The following is a 20,904-nucleotide window of genomic DNA, read 5'->3' on the forward strand; positions in this document are numbered from 1 at the left end:
ATCCCAGGCTCCCAGTAAGCAGCAGGTGTCCAGGGCAGATGCAGTGTTTCTGCAGCGTGATCGTGTGAGGCAAGCTCATCATTTGGGGAGGGTTCGCATCAGCGCAGGGAGCCAGTGACTCCACTGGAGTCGGCGTGTAGCAGGGCGGTCTCAGCCCCACTGTGCTCACTGTCTCTGCTCAAGGTCCCCTGTAACGAGCAGTGAGTCACCCCCACCCCCGTGTGCCCCCTCACCTCCCCCATCTCCGACCCTCTGTTCCCACAGAACTGGCCTTTCCCCGGGTCTGCAGATGTCCCCCAGCCCTGTCCCCAGGCTCAGTGATTCTGCCTCCTGAGAGGGTCTCAGCCACCTCTGTTTCCTCCCCTTGAATCCTGGCCACAGCCTCTCGGGGCATCCGGTCCCTGGGGCACCAGGTTGTCACTTCCCCCATGCAGAAACCGAGCCGTGTTTGAAAACACGGATCTGAGACTTCTGACCACTTTCCCAGTTGCTTCTGGGAAACATCCAGGCTCCTAGGCATGTGGATGAGGCCCTGCGACCAGGCTCTATCCCAGTCTGTCCATCTTTGCCGCGCAGCCCTTTCCTCACCTCTTCTTCCCCAGCCCAGGGTGCATGGAGAGCCTGGGACTTGTGTCTGGTGTACTCTCCACGCCTCTGTTTGGCCCTGACCGGTCTCTGGGATATGGAACAGACCCTAGAGAGGGAGTGCTCCTGACTTCACTCTTCCTAAATGGATTCTAAAATGGGTTTCACTGTGATGTTCTGTTAACTTTACTACATGGAACATGAAGAGTGTGGACAGACAGGGGTCAGATATTTCAGCCTCACTTACAGCTTTGTTGCTGGGAGCACAGCACCCTCTGAGCTCACGCCCTGGCAACCCTCCAGTTCACATGTTCCCAGGTGCATTAAAGTTAGGATCACTCCTGTGTGATCCCCACGATACAGGCACGCATGATACTGCCTTTCCAGACCGCCGTGAGAAGACTCATATAGAGCCTTCAGCACCATAGCTGGGAGGCACCCTGGAGCAGTTATCGTCTGTATCTAGTTTCCTTGCCTCTAACATTACAGAAAGTGAAAGTGAAGTTGCTCAGTTGTGCCCGACTCTTTACGACCCCGTGGACTGTAGCCTACCAGGCTCTTCTGTCCATGGGATTCTCCAGGCAAGAATACTGGAGTGGGTTGCCATTTCCTTCTCTAGGGGATTTTCCCGACCCAGGGATCGAACCCAGATCTCCCGCATTGCAGACAGACGCTTTGACCTCTGAGCCACCAGGGAAGCCCAACGGTACAGAGCCCGGCAGTAACCTCTAGAAGCACCTGAAACCTGGATGGTTGGGGCAGGTGTCTTTCCCAGGCTGTTTCTCGGTGCCTGCTTGGACCCAGCCCCTCAGTATGAACTCCCTAAGAACTGGGCCAGGCATGCTTTGAGCAGTTGGTTGATCCTGGCACCTCATGGGCAGTCACAGTGTTAAAGGATGATTCTCTAAGTGCAGCCATGTTCTCGGTAAAGAGGCACAGTGAGCGTATGTCAGAGTTTGCTTGACTGTCTGATTAATGAGAAAATAGTAAGAGGTCATGACGTGCCCACAGGAGTTCCAGGTCCTGCACGTGTTGGCTGACGGGGACCTTGGGATGGACAGATGCCCAGTGCAGAGCTGGCTGGGGGGCCGGGAGGGGTCTGCACGGGGCAGACCTCCTTTGCAAGTCTGTGGATGGCATTGTTGACATAGAACCCCCCATGAGTCGGAAAGCATCTGACAAGTGCAGCCACCAGGACCCCCACACAGACCAGAGTGGACACTGCAGGGGGCAGCAAGGCCTACGGCATTCAGCACGGCTGTGGGGATGTGGCCAGGGCACCTGCTGGCTGCTGCACCACCTCCTCCAGGCTCCTCATGAGTTGTCTGCCCCCGAGCGCCTGCTGTGGAGCCAGGGGCCCACTGAGTCCTTGCAGTGCTGCCAAACGGTGGACACCTGCTCAAGCAGAGCTGTGCCCGTGGGCTCCCAGCAGCAAAAACCTGGCGAATAAGACCCAGCTTCTTATGAGCAGTTATCAGAAGAGGAGCAGGTGGGTCTGCAGTGAGCAGACACAGGGTCCAGCCTGATCACCTACTCCTGATGGGGGTTGGGGAGAACTGGTTCCTGGGGGCCCTGGAGATGGCGGAAGCGCTCACAGGACACACCAGCGGCTGCGATGCAAGAACCTGCACAAGAGGCTGTGACCCCGAGAGGAATCAGCTTTGACCTTGAGAGGCCAGGTGCCCCCTCCCTAGGAGCATGAGTCATAGTACTTTCAAAAGGTAGAGCATTTGTTCCTGTCATAATTTAAACTCAGAATAGAAAGCGGGGTGCTGAGTGACAGCGGGTGTGGGCGGAGCCACGTCAGCCTCTGTTCTCCATGCAGATCCCCTGAAATGGTCCACGTGCAGCCCCGACCCCATGGACTAGAGTCTCAGCATGAGGGTGCACATGGGGAGAAGGGCATTTCAGAAGGTGGCTTCCCTGCTGCCCAGTTTTGCTCGCTGTACTTTTCACATTTTCTAGGTAGTGATATCCTCAGTGTCCTTCTGCAGCTGCTCCGCTGTTTTGGTCTCTCCTACTTTGCCTGATTTCATCATCAGGCATGTCTCCTGTGAACGTGCGGTTCATGTTCCAGGCATCCTTCACATGTGAGGGCACCTGCATTTGAGCTGGACTCAGCCCAGTCGCACTCGCCCTGGAACTCGGACATGTGTTGGGTGGTGTGGTGGGCACACGTCCTTTACGGGGAGCTGGAGGCTTGTTTGTCCTCTCATCCAGAAGGAGGTTTCTCTGGGCCGGTGTCATCAATTTCCTGTCAGTATCTGTCCCTGAGCTGTGGTCTCTGTCTGGTCTGCTTGCTCACAGTGAGCAAGCAGGATCATGTGAGCATCCTTCTGAGTCAGGGACCAGGTTCTGACCATGTGGGTCCAGGGGTTGCCTAGCGTTTCTGATCTGTGTTTTCTTTGGGAACAAGCCTGGTCCATCCTGAGATGCCCCTTTGGCTTTTGACCTCCTTTTTTGTCTGTCCTTCATTATCAGAAGCCCGGGCCCTTGTCTGCTTCCTCTGTTCCTTTCTTCTGTCCCCTAGCTTCAGGGGGACGGGGGTGGCCACCCTGTGGTTGGGGGGTTTATACCTGGAAGTGGGGCTCCAGGTGTGGGTTCTGGATTCCTCCAAGCCACCCAGTATCGGATCTCATAGACAGTACCTGTAGTCCTGGGAAAATTACTTGACCTCCCAGCATCTCAATGTACCTGTCTAAAATAAGAAAACTCCTAGAATCTACCATGAAGTTCTTGGGTTAAGTTTCATACACAGGTGTGCTTAGAACAGCACCTGACATTTTGTGAGAGTTGTGAGAACTGTGTTCTTACTATTTTTTTATACCGGGGGTCAGCACTTTTTCTCAGAAGACCAGATAGTAGCATCACCTTTGAGGGCCACATGGTCTCTATGACAGCTACTCACTGGGGTGCAGACGGACGCAGGCAGTGTTCCAGTAAAGCCTTATCGACAGACACGGGTTGGGGAGTGGGTGTGGTCAGATGCTGGTGGCATTACTCTTGATCTCAGCACTGTCCCGTGTCATCTGGGTCCCCTCTGAGTGAGGCTGGTAATCTACCCCATAGGGGAGGGAGGCTGGGCTGACTTGGCCCTGAGATGAGGAAAGCGCTCAGGTGGTCCCCTCCTGCCCCCTGGCACCTCAGCCCTCAGAGGGGCCGGCATTCCAGGTTTATCCTGGGTGAGGGGTCAGGTGGGTAGCATCTCTGGCCCCCACTCTGCAGCCTGGCTCCTGCCCTGGTCTCTGGCCCAGGAGTGGACTGTGGTGTTTACGCCCCTTTCTGTCTCCAGCTCTTGATTAATCCTGTTTTGTGAGTTTTTACTATATTCTGTACATTTAGTTAAGTACTAAGGAAACGTGACCTGCTGTCTCGGCCCTGGGGGAGGCTTCTTTCCTGTCCTGGCATCACACACGTGCCAACCAAGCCATGCAATCTGGGGCTCACGGGCAGAGCCAGTTGAGCCCGGAGACGGGCCCTTGGCTGTGCTCGGCCATGGACATTGGGGTGTTTGTCACAGCAGCCAGCTTATCGGAGTCACATGAAGCGTCATCATCGGAGTGAATCAGCCCCTGGTGGCTCCTGAGGGGTTTGCTCCACAGAAATGTTGAAGGTAGTACACCTAAACTAAGACGACATCGTAAGTCAACTAGACTCCAGGATACATTTTTTTTTAAATGTCAAAAGTAGTGTTAATGTTTATCTGTAAAAGGAAAAAAATATTAGGGAACTGGGGACCCATGTGCCACATGGCATGGCCAAAAAAATAAGAAAAACAAAAAACCCACTCTGCCCTGTTGTTACAGCTGATCAGTGTTGCGGATTAAATGAATTCCTTGATCAGCGACTTACCTGAGCCCCGGGGCCCCAGGTGGCAGTCACAGACCAGCCAAGTGTGCCTCCGTGTCCACTGCAGTCACATGGCTTCTGTGAAACCCCTGTTATAGGCTTTCCTCCAGATCCAGAGAGGAAGCCACCATTGCTGCTACTTTTCTCGGGTTTTAAACATCTCTTCTGCTCCCCGAGGCCTCATGTTGGTGTCTGTCACCAGCTCCAAGATGGCACTTCTTTCTGTCCATGTGGGCGGCCACTATCCATTCCCTGGGGAATATCCACGTAGGGTGGACACGTCTCCTGGGGCAGCGCCATCCCTGATCACCGTGGCAAATCTTGTCCTGTTCTTTGAAGTCACAGCGTTCTGAATAAACGCTCTTGTTTTTTAGTGGCGAGGCCTTGGGCCTCTCCCCAGGGCTTGAGCACCTGCACGTTTCGCCCAGGGTGGCTGCCAGGGTTCAACGTGCACACATGTTGGAACAGCGCGCAAAGGTCTGTGGGGGCTGTGCAGCCATCCTTGTCCTGTTTGTGCCACATCGGCAAGCCTTTTCCGTCTCTCACCTCTGTTGTAGCGTGAAAGCAGCCACAGGCAAACGTGTGAGTAAAACTTAGCTACAGTGCAGACCGCCCAGTGTCAGGGTCAGGGTCACTGGGCCCTCTCCAAGCATGAGAGCCGTCCCGCCCTGCAGGACCACATGGAAAGCTCTGGCTGCTCCCCCAGTACTCAGTCCTCAGTCTCCATGTCTGCTGTGTGCGTTTAGGAATTGTTTCTTGTGTAAATATGTGATCACAGGCTTGGTAGGTGGTCTGTAGCTTGTTCACATGCTCCACGTGTTGGGCATCGCCATCATCGCACCGGTGATGCAGACGGGCTGCCAGTGCTCAGAAGGGCTCCCTCTGTGCTCTCGACTCTCTGAAAGCCGCCCCTCTCCATACCCAGAGGAACTGTTACCTAAAAATCCACAAGCTGGCCTCAGCAGGGCATTTCAGGGAATTCGTGTGTGAATTTAATTTTGAAAATAGAACCTTATTAAATGTGAGGAGGATCCTATCAAGGAAAGAAACCACAAGGTAAATTGTTTAGGGACCTGAAGAGCCCTGCCTGCCTCCAGAGAATGGGCCTATCAATCACAGGCCTCTCCCACCAGCACCCCCACCCTCCTAGAGGCCTGTCAATCACAGGGCCCTCCCACCAGCACCCCCACCCACCCTGCTGCCCCACCCTCCTAGAGGCCTGTCAATCACAGGCCCCTCCAGCCAGCAGCCCCACCCTCCTCTGGGAGGCCCGTAGCATTGCAGATTCCCAGTGGCCAAGTCAGCGTGTTGGACCCTCTTACTCTGGACCCGCATCTTGGGGTGGGTCCCACAGGAGGGGTGCATGGGACCCTCCCATGGTTCCACCCAGCCCTTCCCCTCCTGACTGCTTACCCCACTGGCCATTTTGTGGGCTCTGCCTCAGGCCCTCCAGGCCAGCTACACCAGGAGGCTGAGCACCTCGTCTCCTTCAGCCTACCCATCTCCCTGCCCCAGGTCCACCCAGACAGTGGCCAGAGGGTCACTGATGTCCCCCAGCTGGTGCACCCGCCCTTCTGGCTTCTCCAGCTGAGCTGGGCCCCTCTCCTTGCAGGGTGGTCCCTCAGCTTTGCCCTCCTCCACCTCTTCCTACGCACCATCCAGGCCTCTGCTCCCTGGGGAGGCCTTCCATAGCAACCAGCCACATAGTGCCCTCCCAGCCCCAGTGAGCCCCCGGCCACCAGCCCTGCTTTATTTTTACATTTTTACCCCAAAGGCAGGCCAGGCATCATTGAAAGTGAAAAGTGAAAGTCACTCAGTCGTGTCTGACTCTTTGCAGCCCCGTGGACTGTAGCTTGCCAGGCTCTTCTGTCCGTGGAATTCTCCAGGTCAGAATACTAGAGTGGGAAACAGTTCTTTTCTCCAGGAGATCTTCCCAACCCAGGGATCGAACCCAGGTCACCCACATTGCAGGTGGATTCTTTATCACCTAAGCCACCAGGGAAGCCCTCTAAAGGCATCATTGGGAGAGTAAATAACTGTGTTGAATGACATGAGTGGTCGACAAGAGTTTCTCTCCCAAGTTTTATTTCATCAGGATCAGAGCTGAGGGGCTCCTGCCACTGACCCCAGAGTTGGATGGTCTGGTCGCCGCCTGCCTGGGCCTCTCAGGACAAGGGTAACCCTAGCCTGTGTATCCTGCAGGTTGTTCCTGGTCATCGAGTACGTCAACGGGGGCGACCTCATGTTCCACATGCAGAGGCAGAGGAAGCTGCCCGAGGAGCACGCCAGGTGGGTGCAGCTGGGGCAGGCACGGGGGTGGGGGGAGGGGCAGGGGAGGCCAGGCCACAGCCTCGAGGGTCCTGGGAGTGACCCGGCCTTGGTCCTGACCCTCGGCGCTCAGTGTACGCAGTGATGCCATCCGGCCTCAGCAGGATGATCTTTGTTATTAAATGATTCTCAGGGACACTGACCACATTGGCCACCCCCTCCCCCCTGCAGCCTCGACCTCACAGGTGGGTGGGGCATTTATTTCCACCCCATACACATCTCTTTCCTGTTTTCCCATACTTTTTTCCCTTTTCCTCATTTCCTCACTTAAAAATAATTCCATGTGGCACTGTGAGTCACCATAGGTCCTTTTTGGGGAGAGGCAAGTAATAAATCAAGAACCCCACATACTCATGTTCTCCTTTTTTAATTGTGGAAAAATACGCATAACATAAAATTCCCACCTCAACCATTTTTAAGTGCACAGCCAGTGGCATCAGGCACATTCACATTGCTGTGCATCCATGCCCAACACCATCTCCAGGACTTTCGTCACCAGGACTTTCATTGCCAGGACTTTCTCCTCTTCCTGGACCGAAGCTCTGTCCCCATAAAACACTCGTTCCACATCCCCTCCCTCAACCCACACACTCCTACTTTGTCTCTGTGACTCTGACTCCTCCAGGGACCTCAGAGAAGTGGAATCACATAGGATGCATCCTCCTGCATCTGGTTTGTTTCACTCCGTGTCATGTCCTAAGGTCCATCTACATTGGAGCAGGTGTCAGTGTCGGCACCTCCTCCCTTTCCAAGGCTGGATCCTATTCTATCACAGGAATGGACCACATTTTATCCTTATCTTTTGACGAACACTTGGGTTGCTTCCATGATTTAGCTACTGTGAATAGTACTGCTGTGAACAAGGGGGTACAAATACCCATTTGAGCCCCTGTTTTCAATTCTTTCGAGTTATTCACAGAAGTGGAATTGCTGGGTCACATGATAATTCTATTTTTAATGTTCTGAGGACCTTCCAAGCTATTTTCCACAGCAGCTGCACCATTTTACATCCCAACCAGCAGTGCATGAGGGTTGCAGTTTCTCCACATCCTTGCCAGCACTTGTCATTTTCTGTTCGAAGGGATGGGGGGCCTGTTGTATAGTGGCTGTCTTGGTAGGTGTGAGGTGGTGTCTCATGGTAGGTTTGGGTTGTGTCTCCCTGACCATAGGGATGCTGCCTGTCTTTCCTGGTCCTGTGGGCCCACGTGTGTCTTGCCCAGTCCTATTGGCCCATGAGCTCATCAGTAGAGAATTCCAAGGTCTTGTGTCCTCCTGTCCAGGTTCCTGGTTGGGTTATCTCTGCTGATGACAGGTGTTGCCCCTTCCCCAGGTTCTATGCTGCTGAAATTTGTATCGCACTCAACTTCCTACACGAGAGAGGGATTATCTACCGGGACCTGAAGCTGGACAATGTCCTCCTTGACGCCGATGGCCACATCAAGCTGACGGACTATGGCATGTGCAAGGTGAGCATCCCGCCCACTGCTCCTACCCGCCCGCCTCCCAGGGTCATGGCCAGCCTGGCGTCCGCACCATCTCACCCATGCCTGGTCTCCGGCACCTCCACATGACCACAGTCCTCTGCATTCTCCCACTAGTGGGGGCGTGTCTGGGGGTGCCCTCCCTCCTGGTAATTGGCTTTGTCCCCACAGGAAGGCCTGGGCCCTGGTGATACAACAAGCACTTTCTGCGGAACCCCGAACTACATCGCCCCTGAAATCCTGCGCGGAGAAGAGTATGGTGAGCACGGGTGGGACAGGCACTCAGCTCTGAGGCTGGAGTGGACCAGGACACCCAGACACCCCAAGCCCTGAGACCCTCCTTTGCCCAGGGACTTGGATCTGAGTCGGAAGTGGACCAGGACACCCTGAGCCCTGGGAGCTGCCTCTGCCGGAGACTCTGTGATGGAGCACAGAGGGAAGGAGGCAATCCTAGTGGGGCTAACCCTGGCGGGGTCCTAACCAGGGTCTCTGGGGAGCGGGCCCAGCTGCCAGGAAGAGGGTTTCCTGACCAAATTCCACTAAAACATACACCCTTACTTTGTCCAGCCCCAGGTCATCACCTGGCCTCAGTCCCAGCTGTTGTCCCATGTGTCCACCTGAGTGTCCCCTGGGGAGGTCACTGGACAGGATCCCTCTGGTCATGGAGCCCAAAAGGCTTGGGAAGAAGACAATGCAAAGACAGGCCCCAAGCAGGGGTCCCAAGCCACTGGTGCCGCCCACGAGTGTGGGTTCCCCAAACCTACCAGAACCACCCACAGCCCCTGTGACACTGGAGTGCATCCACACCCTCCTCTGGGTGTGAAATGAAAATGAGATTAGAACATATGTACATACGTGTCTGTGTGTGCACACCCCCTGCATTTTGGGGTTCTGCTGTTTTCCCATCACAAGTACTCTTTCAAATAGTTCCACATATTTTCTTTGCCATTGAAATTGGGGGGTAGCAGGGTGGGCAGGTTCTCTTCCCCCTCAGATCCCTGGGCACCCGGGAGGCCAGTACGATTGAAGTCACTTAATAACCAAACAAGGAGGATGGACAGCAGCCATGGTCCAGAGCAGAGTCTATAGCCCTCCCAGGATGGGGGTCCTCTGTGTGACAGAGCTTCACACCTTTGGACATCGGGGGCGGCTGGCTGTCCCTGGGCTTCCTTCACATGAAGACAGCTTTACAACCGCCAAGACGGTGGACAGAGTGGAGGCCAGGCCACCTGGAGATGCTGGGGACACCCAGCCTCAGCTGTGGTCCAGGCCCAGGTCACAGCTGTTGCCCTTTGACTGGATAGCACAAATAGAGAATCCTGGCCTGACCAGCCTGGCTCTCCCTCAGGGTTCAGCGTGGACTGGTGGGCGCTGGGCGTGCTGATGTTTGAGATGATGGCAGGCCGCTCCCCCTTCGACATCATCACTGACAACCCCGACATGAACACTGAAGACTACCTTTTCCAAGGTGCGTGGGCCATATGTCCTATTCCCTCCATGCCCTGTGTGTTTTCCCCTTTTAGAAGTGGGGGTGAAAGAGTCTCCTGACTGGTTGCTGTGGCTTCCATAGACTAGGTGGGGCCACCTGTCCACTACTGGCTCCCAGGGAGCAAGGCATGGTGGGCAGGAGGATACTGCTCTTTCACATCCATGAGAAAGAATCTGTCCTGATTTAGTCCAGGCCCCCTTCTCCCCACCTCCGGTGTGCACCGGAGTCCCAGCGGGGGCTGTGCTCAGCCTCAGCTCCTTGCCATCTGGGCCCCTGGAGCAGAACTGACTGCCCCCAGGATGTTGACCCAGGCTGTCCCCACAGTGCCCTCCTGCGCCTGTGGACGTGGGGAGGCTGTCCCCACAGTGCCCTCCTGCGCCTGTGGACGTGGGGAGGCTGTCCCCACAGTGCCCTCCTGCGCCTGTGGACGTGGGGAGGCTGTCCCCACAGTGCCCTCCTGCGCCTGTGGACGTGGGGAGGCTGTCCCCACAGTGCCCTCCTGCGCCTGTGGACGTGGGGAGGCTGTCCCCACAGTGCCCTCCTGCGCCTGTGGATGTGGGGAGGCTGTCCCCACAGTGCCCTCCTGCGCCTGTGGATGTGGGGAGGCTGTCCCCACAGTGCCCTCTTGTGCCTGTGGACGTGGGGAGGCTGTCCCACAGTGCCCTCTTGTGCCTGTGGATGGGGAAGGTGTCCCAGTGTTGTCTTGCGCCTGTGGACGTGGGAAGACAGGACCAGCTGAGCTGCCGTTGGTTCATCCCTGATCATGAGCATGCCTGATTATGGGCACCAGGGCCTCTGAGGCTTGGAGACCCTGCTGGGGTGCAGGAAGAGGCCCAGGCCACCATGACTGCTGCGACCCTCTCGCCCGGAAAAGGTTCCCAGTACCCTGCAGGCTGCTGGGAAAAGCTGACAGGCTGGGGGTGGGGAGGGGGAGCTGGAGGAGGGGCAGCAGAAGGAACAACTCTCTCCTCCGGTCCTGCAGTCATCCTGGAGAAGCCCATCCGGATCCCCCGGTTCCTGTCCGTCAAGGCCTCCCACGTGTTGAAAGGATTTTTAAACAAGGTACGCCCTTGTGGCACCCCAGCGGCCATGGCTGCAGCCCTTCCTCAGCTACTGGGGTTGAGGCTTTACCACCTGGTCTGCTAGTTCAGTGCTGGACGTGGGTGTGACTCTGCTTCCTTCCTTGGTGGTCCTATGGCTGCTTATTCACACTTGACAAAAGATAATGAGGAGATACTATGCCAAAGAGGCATTTCCTGAAGGAGCTTAACCTGCTGGGAGGAAGCAGTTTCACCTGGGTCGGGGGCCGGCCATGGATGGTTTGCTGATGCTGTTTAACACCCGCTACTGAGTAGGGCTGCCCTACTCTGTGCTGACTTGTCCTCATTTGAACTCTGACCCCCCAGGACCCCAAGGAGAGGCTTGGCTGCCGGCCGCAGACTGGATTTTCTGATATCAAGTCTCACGCCTTCTTCCGCAGTATAGACTGGGACCTGGTAAAGTGGTTGGAACCTGATACCCACCTCCCTGGGGGGCAGGGGCCTCCAGGGGGCAGGATGGGTGGAAATGGGGGTGCATTGGGAAACACTGATTGAGAACAAGGAGGTGGGCTGTGACAAGGCCCTGGTGGCAGTGCTTCCTGAAGGTCCTGAGAGCAGCCTTGCTGGGGTGTCCAATTCATGCTGTGCTGGGTGTCCTGTGGGGGTGTGTTTGGGTGGATGAGCACAGCCATACATCCATTGATTGAGCTCTATGTCCACGCCCTGAGTCAGCTCACAGATACTTCCACTTAACCATCTAGCTAGTCCCAACTAGACACCCAGGTGCACTGTGGCCCCTCCCCCTACAGTGGCCCTTGACCCACCCAGTCCTGGGGACTCAACCCTCTGGGTCTGGGCCTTCTCCCACCCCCAGTGCTGCCACCCAGGGCCCTGGGATCGCAGTGTGCACATGGGTGTGTGGGCACCTGCATGCATGCACATACACACACTGGTAGCCCCCTTCTGCCAGTGGGGTCCACCCATCCCCTCTGTTCCGCACCCCCCTCCTGCATCCCCTGGGTGAGAGAGATAGGTGTGCCTCTCCAGGTGGCCTGGGTGTGCTGGCCTCAGCCCTGACACTACCGGGCGGGACTGGGGGATTCATCTCTGTGACATTCTCATTTCCTGCACCAACTTCATTAGCAGAACTTGTGTGTTCAGCTTCCCAAATCCCCCAAACTTACAGGACCTGTTTCAACCTTCCAGGCCCAGTTTGCTTTTGTTGCCATAAGTGGTGTTCCTAAGGGCCCTGGCCCCACAATGCAAAGACAGGGTGAGCTGAAGTGGACTGGAGGCTTATTTCTGACTTGGCTGGAGCTCTCTCCCTACAGGGACCTTGGGACAGTTCCATGTCTCCAACCTGGTCACGTGGAGGCCCCACCCAGGCAGGGGTTTCCAGGCTGGCTCACTCAGGACCCTCCAAGGGAAGGCAGCAGCCAGTCCTGAAAGGCCGGGGTCATGCACCCCCTGAATCAAGCTGTCCCGGCTGTGAGAGTACAGTGGTCCAACTGGAGGACTGGCTCCTGCCTGTCCTCTGGCTCCAGCTTCCCTTCTGACTGGGACGGTCCCTCCGGGCAGGGATCTCCATGCCTGTGTGGCTCTATCTGAGGTCTGAGGAGCAGGCCTGGCCCGGCACCTGTGTGCAGCACACACTTGGTGGAGGGAGGGGAGAAGAGGTAAAGAGTATATGAACCTGGGGGCCCATGCCCGCCCCCCTCGGTGATTGGAACCACTCTTGAGTTGCTCTACCTCCTCCACGTGACTCTACCCTCTCCAGACACCACTATGTCTCAACCCCCAAGATGAGACGTGCATCCCTTTGGGATTAGGAATACTAGTCTAGAATACTAGAAATGGCCGTTTAAGGCTTCTCGGGAGGAGGGGTCCCAGTGGAACATAGGTATCCCTACCAAGCCCCAGCTCTCTTACCACCGGGGTTCCAAGATTAAAACTCCCTAAACCAGCCTCCTTTGGTTTAAGGAGTGGGGTTGCAGGCCCTCGATGGCATGGGGTATGTCTCTCATGGTCTGTGCTGCCAGCACTTTTCAGCTCAAGTAGAGTTTTTCTGACTTTGGCAGAAATTTCTGCTACACTTTAGAGAAAAACAATTGGCCATCAAACGAGCCATATATACTTAAGCACCCTTTCTTCTGTTTGATTCTGTGGTTTGAGTTTGCAAAGCGCCGAGACGGCGCAGGTGGCTCTGACCGTATATCTTCCTGCAGCTGGGGAAGAAGCAGGCCCTCCCGCCCTTCCAGCCGCAGATCACAGACGACTATGGCCTGGACAACTTCGATACGCAGTTCACCAGTGAGCCGGTGCAGCTGACCCCTGACGACGAGTAAGGCCTGCACCACAGTGGGGCAGGGTGTCGAGCTGCAGGGGCGGGGAGGAAGTATCCCAGGTGGAGGCAGGGCGTCCTGAACTTTGTTGGGGAGAAGTCCCATGCAGGGGTGGGGCGTCCTTAGCTGCGGGGCGAGACAGGGCCAGGTCTTGAACACGCCCACCAAGCCTCCTCTGTCCTGCGCCACAGGGACGTAATCAAGAGGATCGACCAGTCGGAGTTTGAAGGGTTCGAGTATATCAACCCACTGCTGCTGTCCACTGAGGAGTCCGTATGAGGCGCCGCGCTCTCGTTGTGGACGCGTGGACGGCCCTGGCCCTGGCCCTGACCCCTGCGCATGCATGCGGGGCCGGGCGTGGGCCGGTGCCCAGGGCAGAACAGCCTCCCCGTGCGGCCCATGGGCCTCAGGCCCAGAGGAACTTGCTTCTCGCGCCTGCGCCGCAGGGGCCACGGTGACCGTGTCCGAGGGAGAAACTGCCCCCAACTTCGAAGGTGCACACTTTCCACAGAAGCAGAACTGACCTGCTCCACCTGGAGTTGGCCTGTAATGTCCCGAGGAATAAAGTGTCCCTCTGATGCTGGCGCTTCCCTCTGATGCCTTTTTTCCGCGGGGGGCACCCGCCCAGAGTCGCAGGCGCGGCCCACGCGGAGGAGGCATGGCCGGAGTGTAAGTGCCTGCGCAGTGGAGTTTATACAAATTCGGAACATTTTCTAAATCCTGGTAAGTTCCTGTTGTTAATATTTAACAAGTATTTTCATACCGAGCATGTCAGCAGTTCCTGTGGTCTGACGCCCAGGTTACACCTTCACCAGGTGGGCTCCATCGGTCCCAACCCGGGCCTTAGACTGACCAGGAAAATTGGGTCATAGAGGTTCTAAAACAAGGCTCACCAAAGCACCCGCAAACCAAAAAAAAAAAAAAAAAAAAACCCACAAAGTTGAAAAAGAAATCTGCACAAAATATATTTCTGGAAACACTAAGCAGTGCCTACATTATGTCTTGTGTTATGTATCAGATTTTTGGAGAGTATTTTTATCAGGAGTAATAATGCTCAGAATTAGACCTATTAAAAGGGTATGTGTATGATGGGCCCTAGCCTTAAAGGAATAAGATTTAAAATATTTAGAAGGATGCACCTCCCGGCAGGGCTCACCTCCTCCTTCCCATGACCTGCAGGGGGCACGGTCACTGGGCCACCAGGCCACCCTCCTTCTTAGGTGAAAGGCTGAACCCAAGGTTTTTTAGAAAGAGGTAAATCATGTGGGTTTTTTAAGTCCCTGATATTGTCAAGTGTGGCTCAGGCCAGGCAGAGTGGGGAGGAGGGCCTTGTGCACCCTCAGGACACTGGTCCCTGGATGTCCCTTGTGGGTGTGGGTCCCACATCGCCATGCACCCTTGGGCCTCGCTTCTCTCAGTGTGGCAGCGGCCTGGAGCAGATAACAGCAGTTGAAAATAAAGAAGCTGCTGGCTTGGCCTGACCCTGCGCAGACACACCAGCCTCCCCTGGTGCCCCCAGACTCCCTGGGCATCCCAGCCAGGCCCCAGTGGCAGGCCAGCACCTCTAGAACATGGAGACTTGCACCTCCCCACCCCCACCCCCCAAAATGGAAGTGAGGGCCCTGGGCCAGAGTCAGGGCTGCCCGGGCCTGGTGGGTGTGGTGACCCTGTGGTGACATCATAGGAGGGCTATGCAGTCACCTGGGGAGACCCCAGTGTGCCCACAAACGGGGTCACGTGCCACCTCAGGGACAGTGACACCTCTGCTCAGACAGTACAGGGGCCGCAGATTTGTTCATACTTACGGCATTGATGTCAACGCTGCGGTGGTGCCAGATACAGCCTCCTAGTCACCAGTGTGGTTGCTGGTGTACAGACCTATGTGTAACCTGGGCTCCCAGCCAGGGTGATTTTGTGCATGGTCCCATGCTTTTATAAATTTAGAAGGCAAAGGATGTGCCCAGGTGGGTCCAGCGGTTCCAGTCACAACACGGCATGTCCTCTGATATGGTTCTTGGAAACGGGCGCCTTCAGGACTGTGAAGCAGGAGACACGTTCTGTGGTTTTGTACAGTGAGTGGTGGGCCGTGGCCTTGGCCTTCCTTTTGCAAAGGGCATGCCCACCAGGGCCACAGCTGCTCAAGTCTTGCACGTTATTAAAGACTTTAATGACAACGCGTGCTGTCGTCATTTTCATTAAAAGTAGGTGTCTCCAGGAACAAAGGCTTCTGAAGATGCTTTTTAAAAACAAGTTTTATTTTTCAGAGCAGTTTTAGGTCCCTCACTTCCATTTCTGGTGGGGAGGAAGACAGAGACCCCTTCTCCCCAGCCCCCGCCTTCACATCCCCAGGGGGTGCACTTGTTGCAAATGAGAGGCTGCACTGACACGTCAAGTCATAAAGTGTTTTTCTGCCCTAAAAATCCTCTGTGCTCTGCCTGTTTATACCCTCTCCCCACTAATCCCTGATAACCGCTGATCTTTTCGCTGTCTCCATGCGTTCTGCCTTTTCCAGAACAGCCTAGAGTTGGAATTGCTCAGCTTGTAGCCTTTCACTGTACCGTGTGCACGGAGTTTTCCTCCGTGTCTTTTCATGGCTTGCCTGAAGCCTTTCTTGAAAATACTGACTTCTGGACGGTAACCTTAGACTTTTGCAGCCATGGCTGAGCTGAAGATGAGGCTTTTCCAGAACCTGTGGACTGAACGGCACAGGAGAGAAGACCCCCTGCACAGGGCCTCCAAGACAAAGCTCACACAGGACGTCAGCAGGCGGACCTGATCCCTCTCTGCAAATTCCAGGGGCTGCTCTGCCTCCCTGCAGCTGCAGGAGCAGGTTCACCTGGGGATTCAAATTCAAACATGGTCGTGAAGCCCGAGTCAAGTTCATGGAGTCAGCAAAGCATCCATTCCCAAGCCACCCTGAGTTCAAATACTCTCACTGCTGGTGACACTGTCCCTGTCACCCACCTGGGGTTGGTCCGTCTGCTGGGTGGCCCTGTCCACCTCAGTCATCACATCGCTCAGCATCAGCAGAAAAGGAAAAAGGACTCAGTGTGTCGGTATCAACACAAAGAGATAGGACACAGCACTTCACGCCGACATGCTTTAATATGCAGCTTTTGGGGACAGAGCAGAGAGGAGGTGGCCCAGCCAGGGCGGGGGAGGCACTGGCCAGGCTGCTCACCACTCTATGTCATCCGTGCTGTCTGCCAGGCACTGGGCCAGGTGGCCGTCGATGTCCAGCTGCGCCAGCCTGTGAGCAGAGGAGAGGGGAGGGTCATGGGCGGGGAGGGTGCCCAGCCAGAGTATGTGTCTCTCACTTTCACACCCCTCCTGGGAGCTGATAACAGAAAAACCCAGGATGGTCCCCTCAGCTGGCAGAACAGGGGGCAGGGGTCCCCCAATGAGAAAGGGCCTTTCCAGACCCTGTTCCTGGGTCCAAGGTCCCCAGGGCACCAGACTCCTCAAGTGCCTGCATCTGAGGGCCGGGACCCTGTGTCTGAAAAACCCCGAGAACCCACCTGCGGGTGAAGGGTGTAGGTGGGCTCAGCAGAATCAGGCCCTGAGGTGGAGGGCGGGGTCTTCCCCACCCCTTCTCAGGCAGAAGCTCTTATCACATGTGCCCCGGGCGACCCTTCCCTCCTCTGACAACCACTGGGAAAACACAGGGAGTAAAGGGTGGCACCTCACCATAGAGAGCAGTCACTATGAGGGTGGGCATGCACCTCGGGCCAGACTTGGCCCTGCTGGGGAGGGGATGGCCCATGAGGGTCTGGGCGCTGCCTGTGCTGTCCCTCAGTGGGGAGCATTGTCTGGGGTTTCCTCAGAACCCCCTCAACGAGAGCTCTGAGGCAGATCCCACTCGAGCCCAAAGCCTGCTGTGTGGACTGATGGCCCAGACCTTCCAGGACACCCAGCAGTACAAGGGGCCTAGGGGCCAGTGAGACCCCACGGGCCAACCTGGGTCTCGTGCAAATGCAGGGACTCATCTTCCTGTCAAGTGGCAGGTGGAGCCAGTCTTCCTGACTACCCCAGAGCTTGTGGTACAGGGACCTGGAGGGGTGTTCGCATGCAGTCTGTGGAATCCACCATTGTGACAGCCCTCGGTGTCAGAGAGGAAGCTCGGAGAACCACCGGTTCTGAGTGACCTGTAAGCACTAGGTTGCCCAAAGCACCCAGGCTGTCTGTGCCTCCTGCAGACCAGCAGCCACCTCCCATCCCCCAGCCCCCATCCCTCCGCTGCTCAGAGGGTGGCAGGGCTTCCCCCTCTGGTCATAAACATTACCCAGAATCCTGAAAGCAAACGTGTTTCTAGACACAAGACTCATTTCTGCTCCCTCGTGCCCTGGCCTGTCCCCAGGGAGGGGGGGTCCCCAAGTCACTGCAGCCTTGGGGTGGGGCCTGGCCAGGGTACACTCTCCTTAATCAAAGGGAAGAACGTATAAGAAGCACTCCAGGCGCATGGAGACCTGGACCGTCCACACCAACACCTACGCTGAGGCACTCTGCCAAGCCTTAGCTGACTGCTCAAAGAGCTCAGACTGGAACTTTCTTTCCAACATCCTTCCAAAGTCTTAGGAACTCCCTTCTTAGACTGTTTAGAAAAGCAAGCGATCCAAAAACAAAAGCTGCTCCTACAACAGAGAGGCAGGGCTGGGGTGCCCTGACAGTGTCAGAAAGCTTCAAAGGCATCTTCTGCCAAGAAAATGAATTTCCCTCCAGGGCTTCCAATGATATTTCTGTCCCTGGGTTTCTCTAAACTGGTACGAATCAAGAGGACTTAGTATTTCCAAAAGTGTTCACGGCTTCCTCAGGACTGGCAAGGGAGCTGGTGTCTTCAGCCCGCAACCATCCAAGAGCCTCAATATGGGGTAAGAGGTGTGTTCAGTGAAACGCTGGGTCTGAGGACATTTTACAAATTCTCCAGAGCACAGGCATCTCAGCGAAGCCGCCACACCTGCCCTGCTGCCACGGCAGACCTGTGCCTACTGGGGGGCTTCACCACAGGTCCTTCTGGGAACAGCCACCCCCTCGCCCTCGCTCCCTGCACAGTGAACTGTCCAAGCTCTCAAAGGCTTGGTTCCTGTGAAACATCACCATTGGAGGAGCCTGGATATCTGAATGCAGATCATGTTTCTTCTCCTTTCTGCAGTCTGTGCTGCACATTTTGGTAACTGTTGTGATAACTTTTTGTCATCAGCTGCCATTTCCTTCACCCCTAGGGCTGGTTTTGTTTCCAAAAAACCAGGGACGAGGCATGTAATTCAACACAGTCTCCAGGCCACAGGCCACACAGAGTAAGACCAGCTACCAAAACCTGCCATCTATCCCCTACATCCGACCAAGCTCCTTCCTGCTGTCCTGACCCCCACGCCTGTGTCCTTAGCTATGTGACACATGGCTCAAAAGCTGGACAGGTGGGACTTAGCAAAGTCAAATTCCATTACCTTACTTTAAAAAATGCATATATGTCAGATTTCTAAAACAAAAAAAGGCATCTCTAGACACTGAAACAGAGTCTTCATTTTTAAAACCGGCAGTCCACCCATGGGGAAGGTTGTCCGAGGGACCATAACAAAAAACTGCTCTGTGACCCACAGCCCAGACTGGCCCTGGAGGCAGTCTCACCGGCGGGTGTCAGTGTGGACCCGGATAAAGCCAGAGCCTCCCTGCCTTCACACTGCAGGGGGTGTGTCTGGGAGGCTGCAGCCTGTCAGCAGGGTCTCAGGCCAGTGTACCTGCAGGGGGACTTTCAGACCCCCAGCCCTGTGCCCTCCGGCTGATCAGCACCGCCTCTGCACTTTGCCAACTTTCTATGCATGAAATTTCACTTTAAAAAGCCAGAGTTGAGCTAAGGTACCCTAGCCTTCAGAAACTGCCTGTGGTTTCCAAACAGGGCAGGGGCCACGGGGGTGGCAGTGGAGGAGAGGGAGGCCTAGGGGGCCACTCACCCGGGGGCGAAGTCGACTTGGCACATGGGACAGCTCTGCAAGGTCATCGCACCGTCCACTGACGACTGTCGCTGGGAGGGCTGCTCCTCCGAAGGCTGCTCCTCGGCGCTGGGGGTTCCGCGGAGCTCGGGCGCTGCATATTGTTGGGGGGACCCCGTGCGCCCCCGGACCGCGCTGAGCACAAGGTCGGAACCGCCCGAGTTCCCGCCTCGCCCCGGCGGGGGCGCCGGGAAGGGCGTCCAGAAGAAGGTCTCGGTTCCCACGGTGAATGTTTCCGGGGGCGGACGCTCAGGACTGCGCCTGGGCTCCTGCAAAAAGGAGTCGTCGGACCGCGCCCGCCTGCCCGCCCCGGCACAGCTGGAGACCCGGGGCCACGCGGGGACCACTTCACACGCACCTGGCCGGGGAACGCGGGCAGCGGCGGCAGCTCGCCGTCCACGTTCAGGTCTGCGCTCGCGGTGCGCAGCAACTCAGTCCACAGCTTCGCGCACTCGCCGCCGTCCGGGAGGGACCCGGCGGTATTGCTCCGAGGCCTGGGGCGGCGAGGGTGGGCATAATCACAGCACAGGGGAAGCGGGGAGCGGGGCCCTCGGGGAACAGGAAGGAGGACTCAACGGGGAGAGACTGGGGGTGCAGCTCTGCAGTGGGGAAGGAGTGGGGCGGAAGGAGGGCTGGCGGGGCGGGATCGAGGCGGGTTCCAGGGAGCACGTGGGGGCGTGACACCCGGCTACCGCTGGGCCGGGGACACTAGGCCCCACCCAGGACGCTTCCCGCCCCCCGCTTCCCGCTACCCCCAGCCCCCAACCTCACCGGACCCCCAAGGGCGGCCTCCGGCGGCTCAGACTCAGCCGCGACCTCCGCGTAGCCTCCATCCACCCAGACGCCCCACGTCCGGCGGAAATGAGCGGCCGGCGCGCCAGGCCCCGCCCCTGGCACAGACCCCGCCCACAACAAGACACACCCCCAGGAGCCCGCCCTGGGTAGCCCGGCCCAGACAAGAGCGGGCCCAGGGTCCCCTCCTCAATGCCCCAGCACCGCGCGGAGAGCTCTGTGGACCCGAAATCGCACTCCCATCTGGGCGCTGGACTCGACCCCCAGACCGTGGGATGACCTCCCTCTTGTGGCAGTATCGGAGGGAGGGAGACGGAGGCCAGAGTTGCTCCCTCCCCCGTGGAGGCAGGACTGAGGTCGCGAGGCTGCCTTGCCCTGAGGGAGCCATTTTCCAGCTGAGCTGGGAGGTGCCGCCCTCAACCCTCAGACCTGGGGTCTGCAGGGACCTCCGAGGAGGTGGAACTGGGCGAGAAGGCGGCCGGGGGCCCTGACGTCCCCACCCGCCGCTGGTCCTGGTTCTGCCCCCTTCCTCTGCCTGGACAATCCTGAGCCTGGGAGATCCTTCTCAGGATGTCCGCGTTTCCTTACAGGAGGGAGGAGCCTAGTTTGCTTAATTAAGAGACGAAGTGAGAAGACCAGGGCCCGGGTGCTCGGAGGTCCTGCGAGGAGTTTCCTGGACACACTGGGCCCCAGACGCTCTCGCTGAGCCAGCGACCTTGCAATCCGCCACTTGGTGGCAGCAGATGCCCAGCCACCCTTGTCCGTTCTGCTGGTGCAGTCGGTGCCCTGGGGTCCCACCAGGGCTGAGGGGTGCGGGGGGTACTGGGTGGCGGCCAACTCCTCTCCAGGCCACAGGCAGATGCCGCCGGGGTCATGGGCTCTCCCTGGCTCCTCCCCAGCCCCACAGCTTCGGGGACTCTGTTCTGCACACCCTTCTGCAGGAACTCCCATAGCCTCCTCACCTCTGCCCCTCTTCACATCACAGACTGCCTCTTCCAACTCGGGTCTGTG

General features: G+C 57.0%; 2 protein-coding genes across 7 annotated transcripts in view; one reads left to right on the top strand and one right to left on the bottom strand.

Moving 5' to 3' along the window:
- PRKCZ (protein kinase C zeta) overlaps positions 1-13,693 on the top strand; it is a 100,040-nt gene extending 86,347 nt beyond the window's left edge. For all 5 annotated transcript variants that reach the window (XM_086344137.1, XM_086344138.1, XM_086344141.1 and 2 more), the window contains 8 exons: positions 6,637-6,723; positions 8,093-8,228; positions 8,415-8,502; positions 9,592-9,711; positions 10,715-10,794; positions 11,139-11,228; positions 12,998-13,113; positions 13,306-13,693. In XM_086344137.1, the coding sequence (XP_086200263.1) occupies positions 6,637-6,723; positions 8,093-8,228; positions 8,415-8,502; positions 9,592-9,711; positions 10,715-10,794; positions 11,139-11,228; positions 12,998-13,113; positions 13,306-13,393 (805 nt within the window). In that variant the 3' untranslated portion in view covers positions 13,394-13,693. The remainder of the gene's footprint in view (positions 1-6,636; positions 6,724-8,092; positions 8,229-8,414; positions 8,503-9,591; positions 9,712-10,714; positions 10,795-11,138; positions 11,229-12,997; positions 13,114-13,305) is intronic.
- Positions 13,694-15,348: 1,655 nt separating this feature from the next.
- Positions 15,349-19,958, bottom strand: FAAP20 (FA core complex associated protein 20). Of its 2 annotated transcripts, XM_086344147.1 has the most exons (5): positions 19,873-19,958; positions 19,460-19,595; positions 19,063-19,370; positions 16,296-16,364; positions 15,349-15,950 (listed from the first exon to the last, which is right to left on the bottom strand). In XM_086344147.1, exons 1-5 carry the CDS (start codon positions 19,932-19,934, stop codon positions 15,947-15,949), a joined length of 579 nt encoding a protein of 192 aa, XP_086200273.1. In that variant the 5' UTR covers positions 19,935-19,958; the 3' UTR covers positions 15,349-15,946. The 2 variants fall into 2 exon arrangements, with proteins under 2 accessions (XP_086200273.1, XP_086200272.1); XM_086344146.1 differs by lacking the exon at positions 15,349-15,950 and having other exon boundaries at positions 16,201-16,364.
- Between the last annotated feature and the right edge of the window lie 946 nt (positions 19,959-20,904).

Source organism: Bos grunniens, chromosome 16 (assembly GCF_055505025.1).
Source record: "Bos grunniens cultivar Pamir isolate PY7600 chromosome 16, Bosgru_T2T1.0, whole genome shotgun sequence".
Lineage (NCBI taxonomy): Eukaryota > Metazoa > Chordata > Mammalia > Artiodactyla > Bovidae > Bos > Bos grunniens.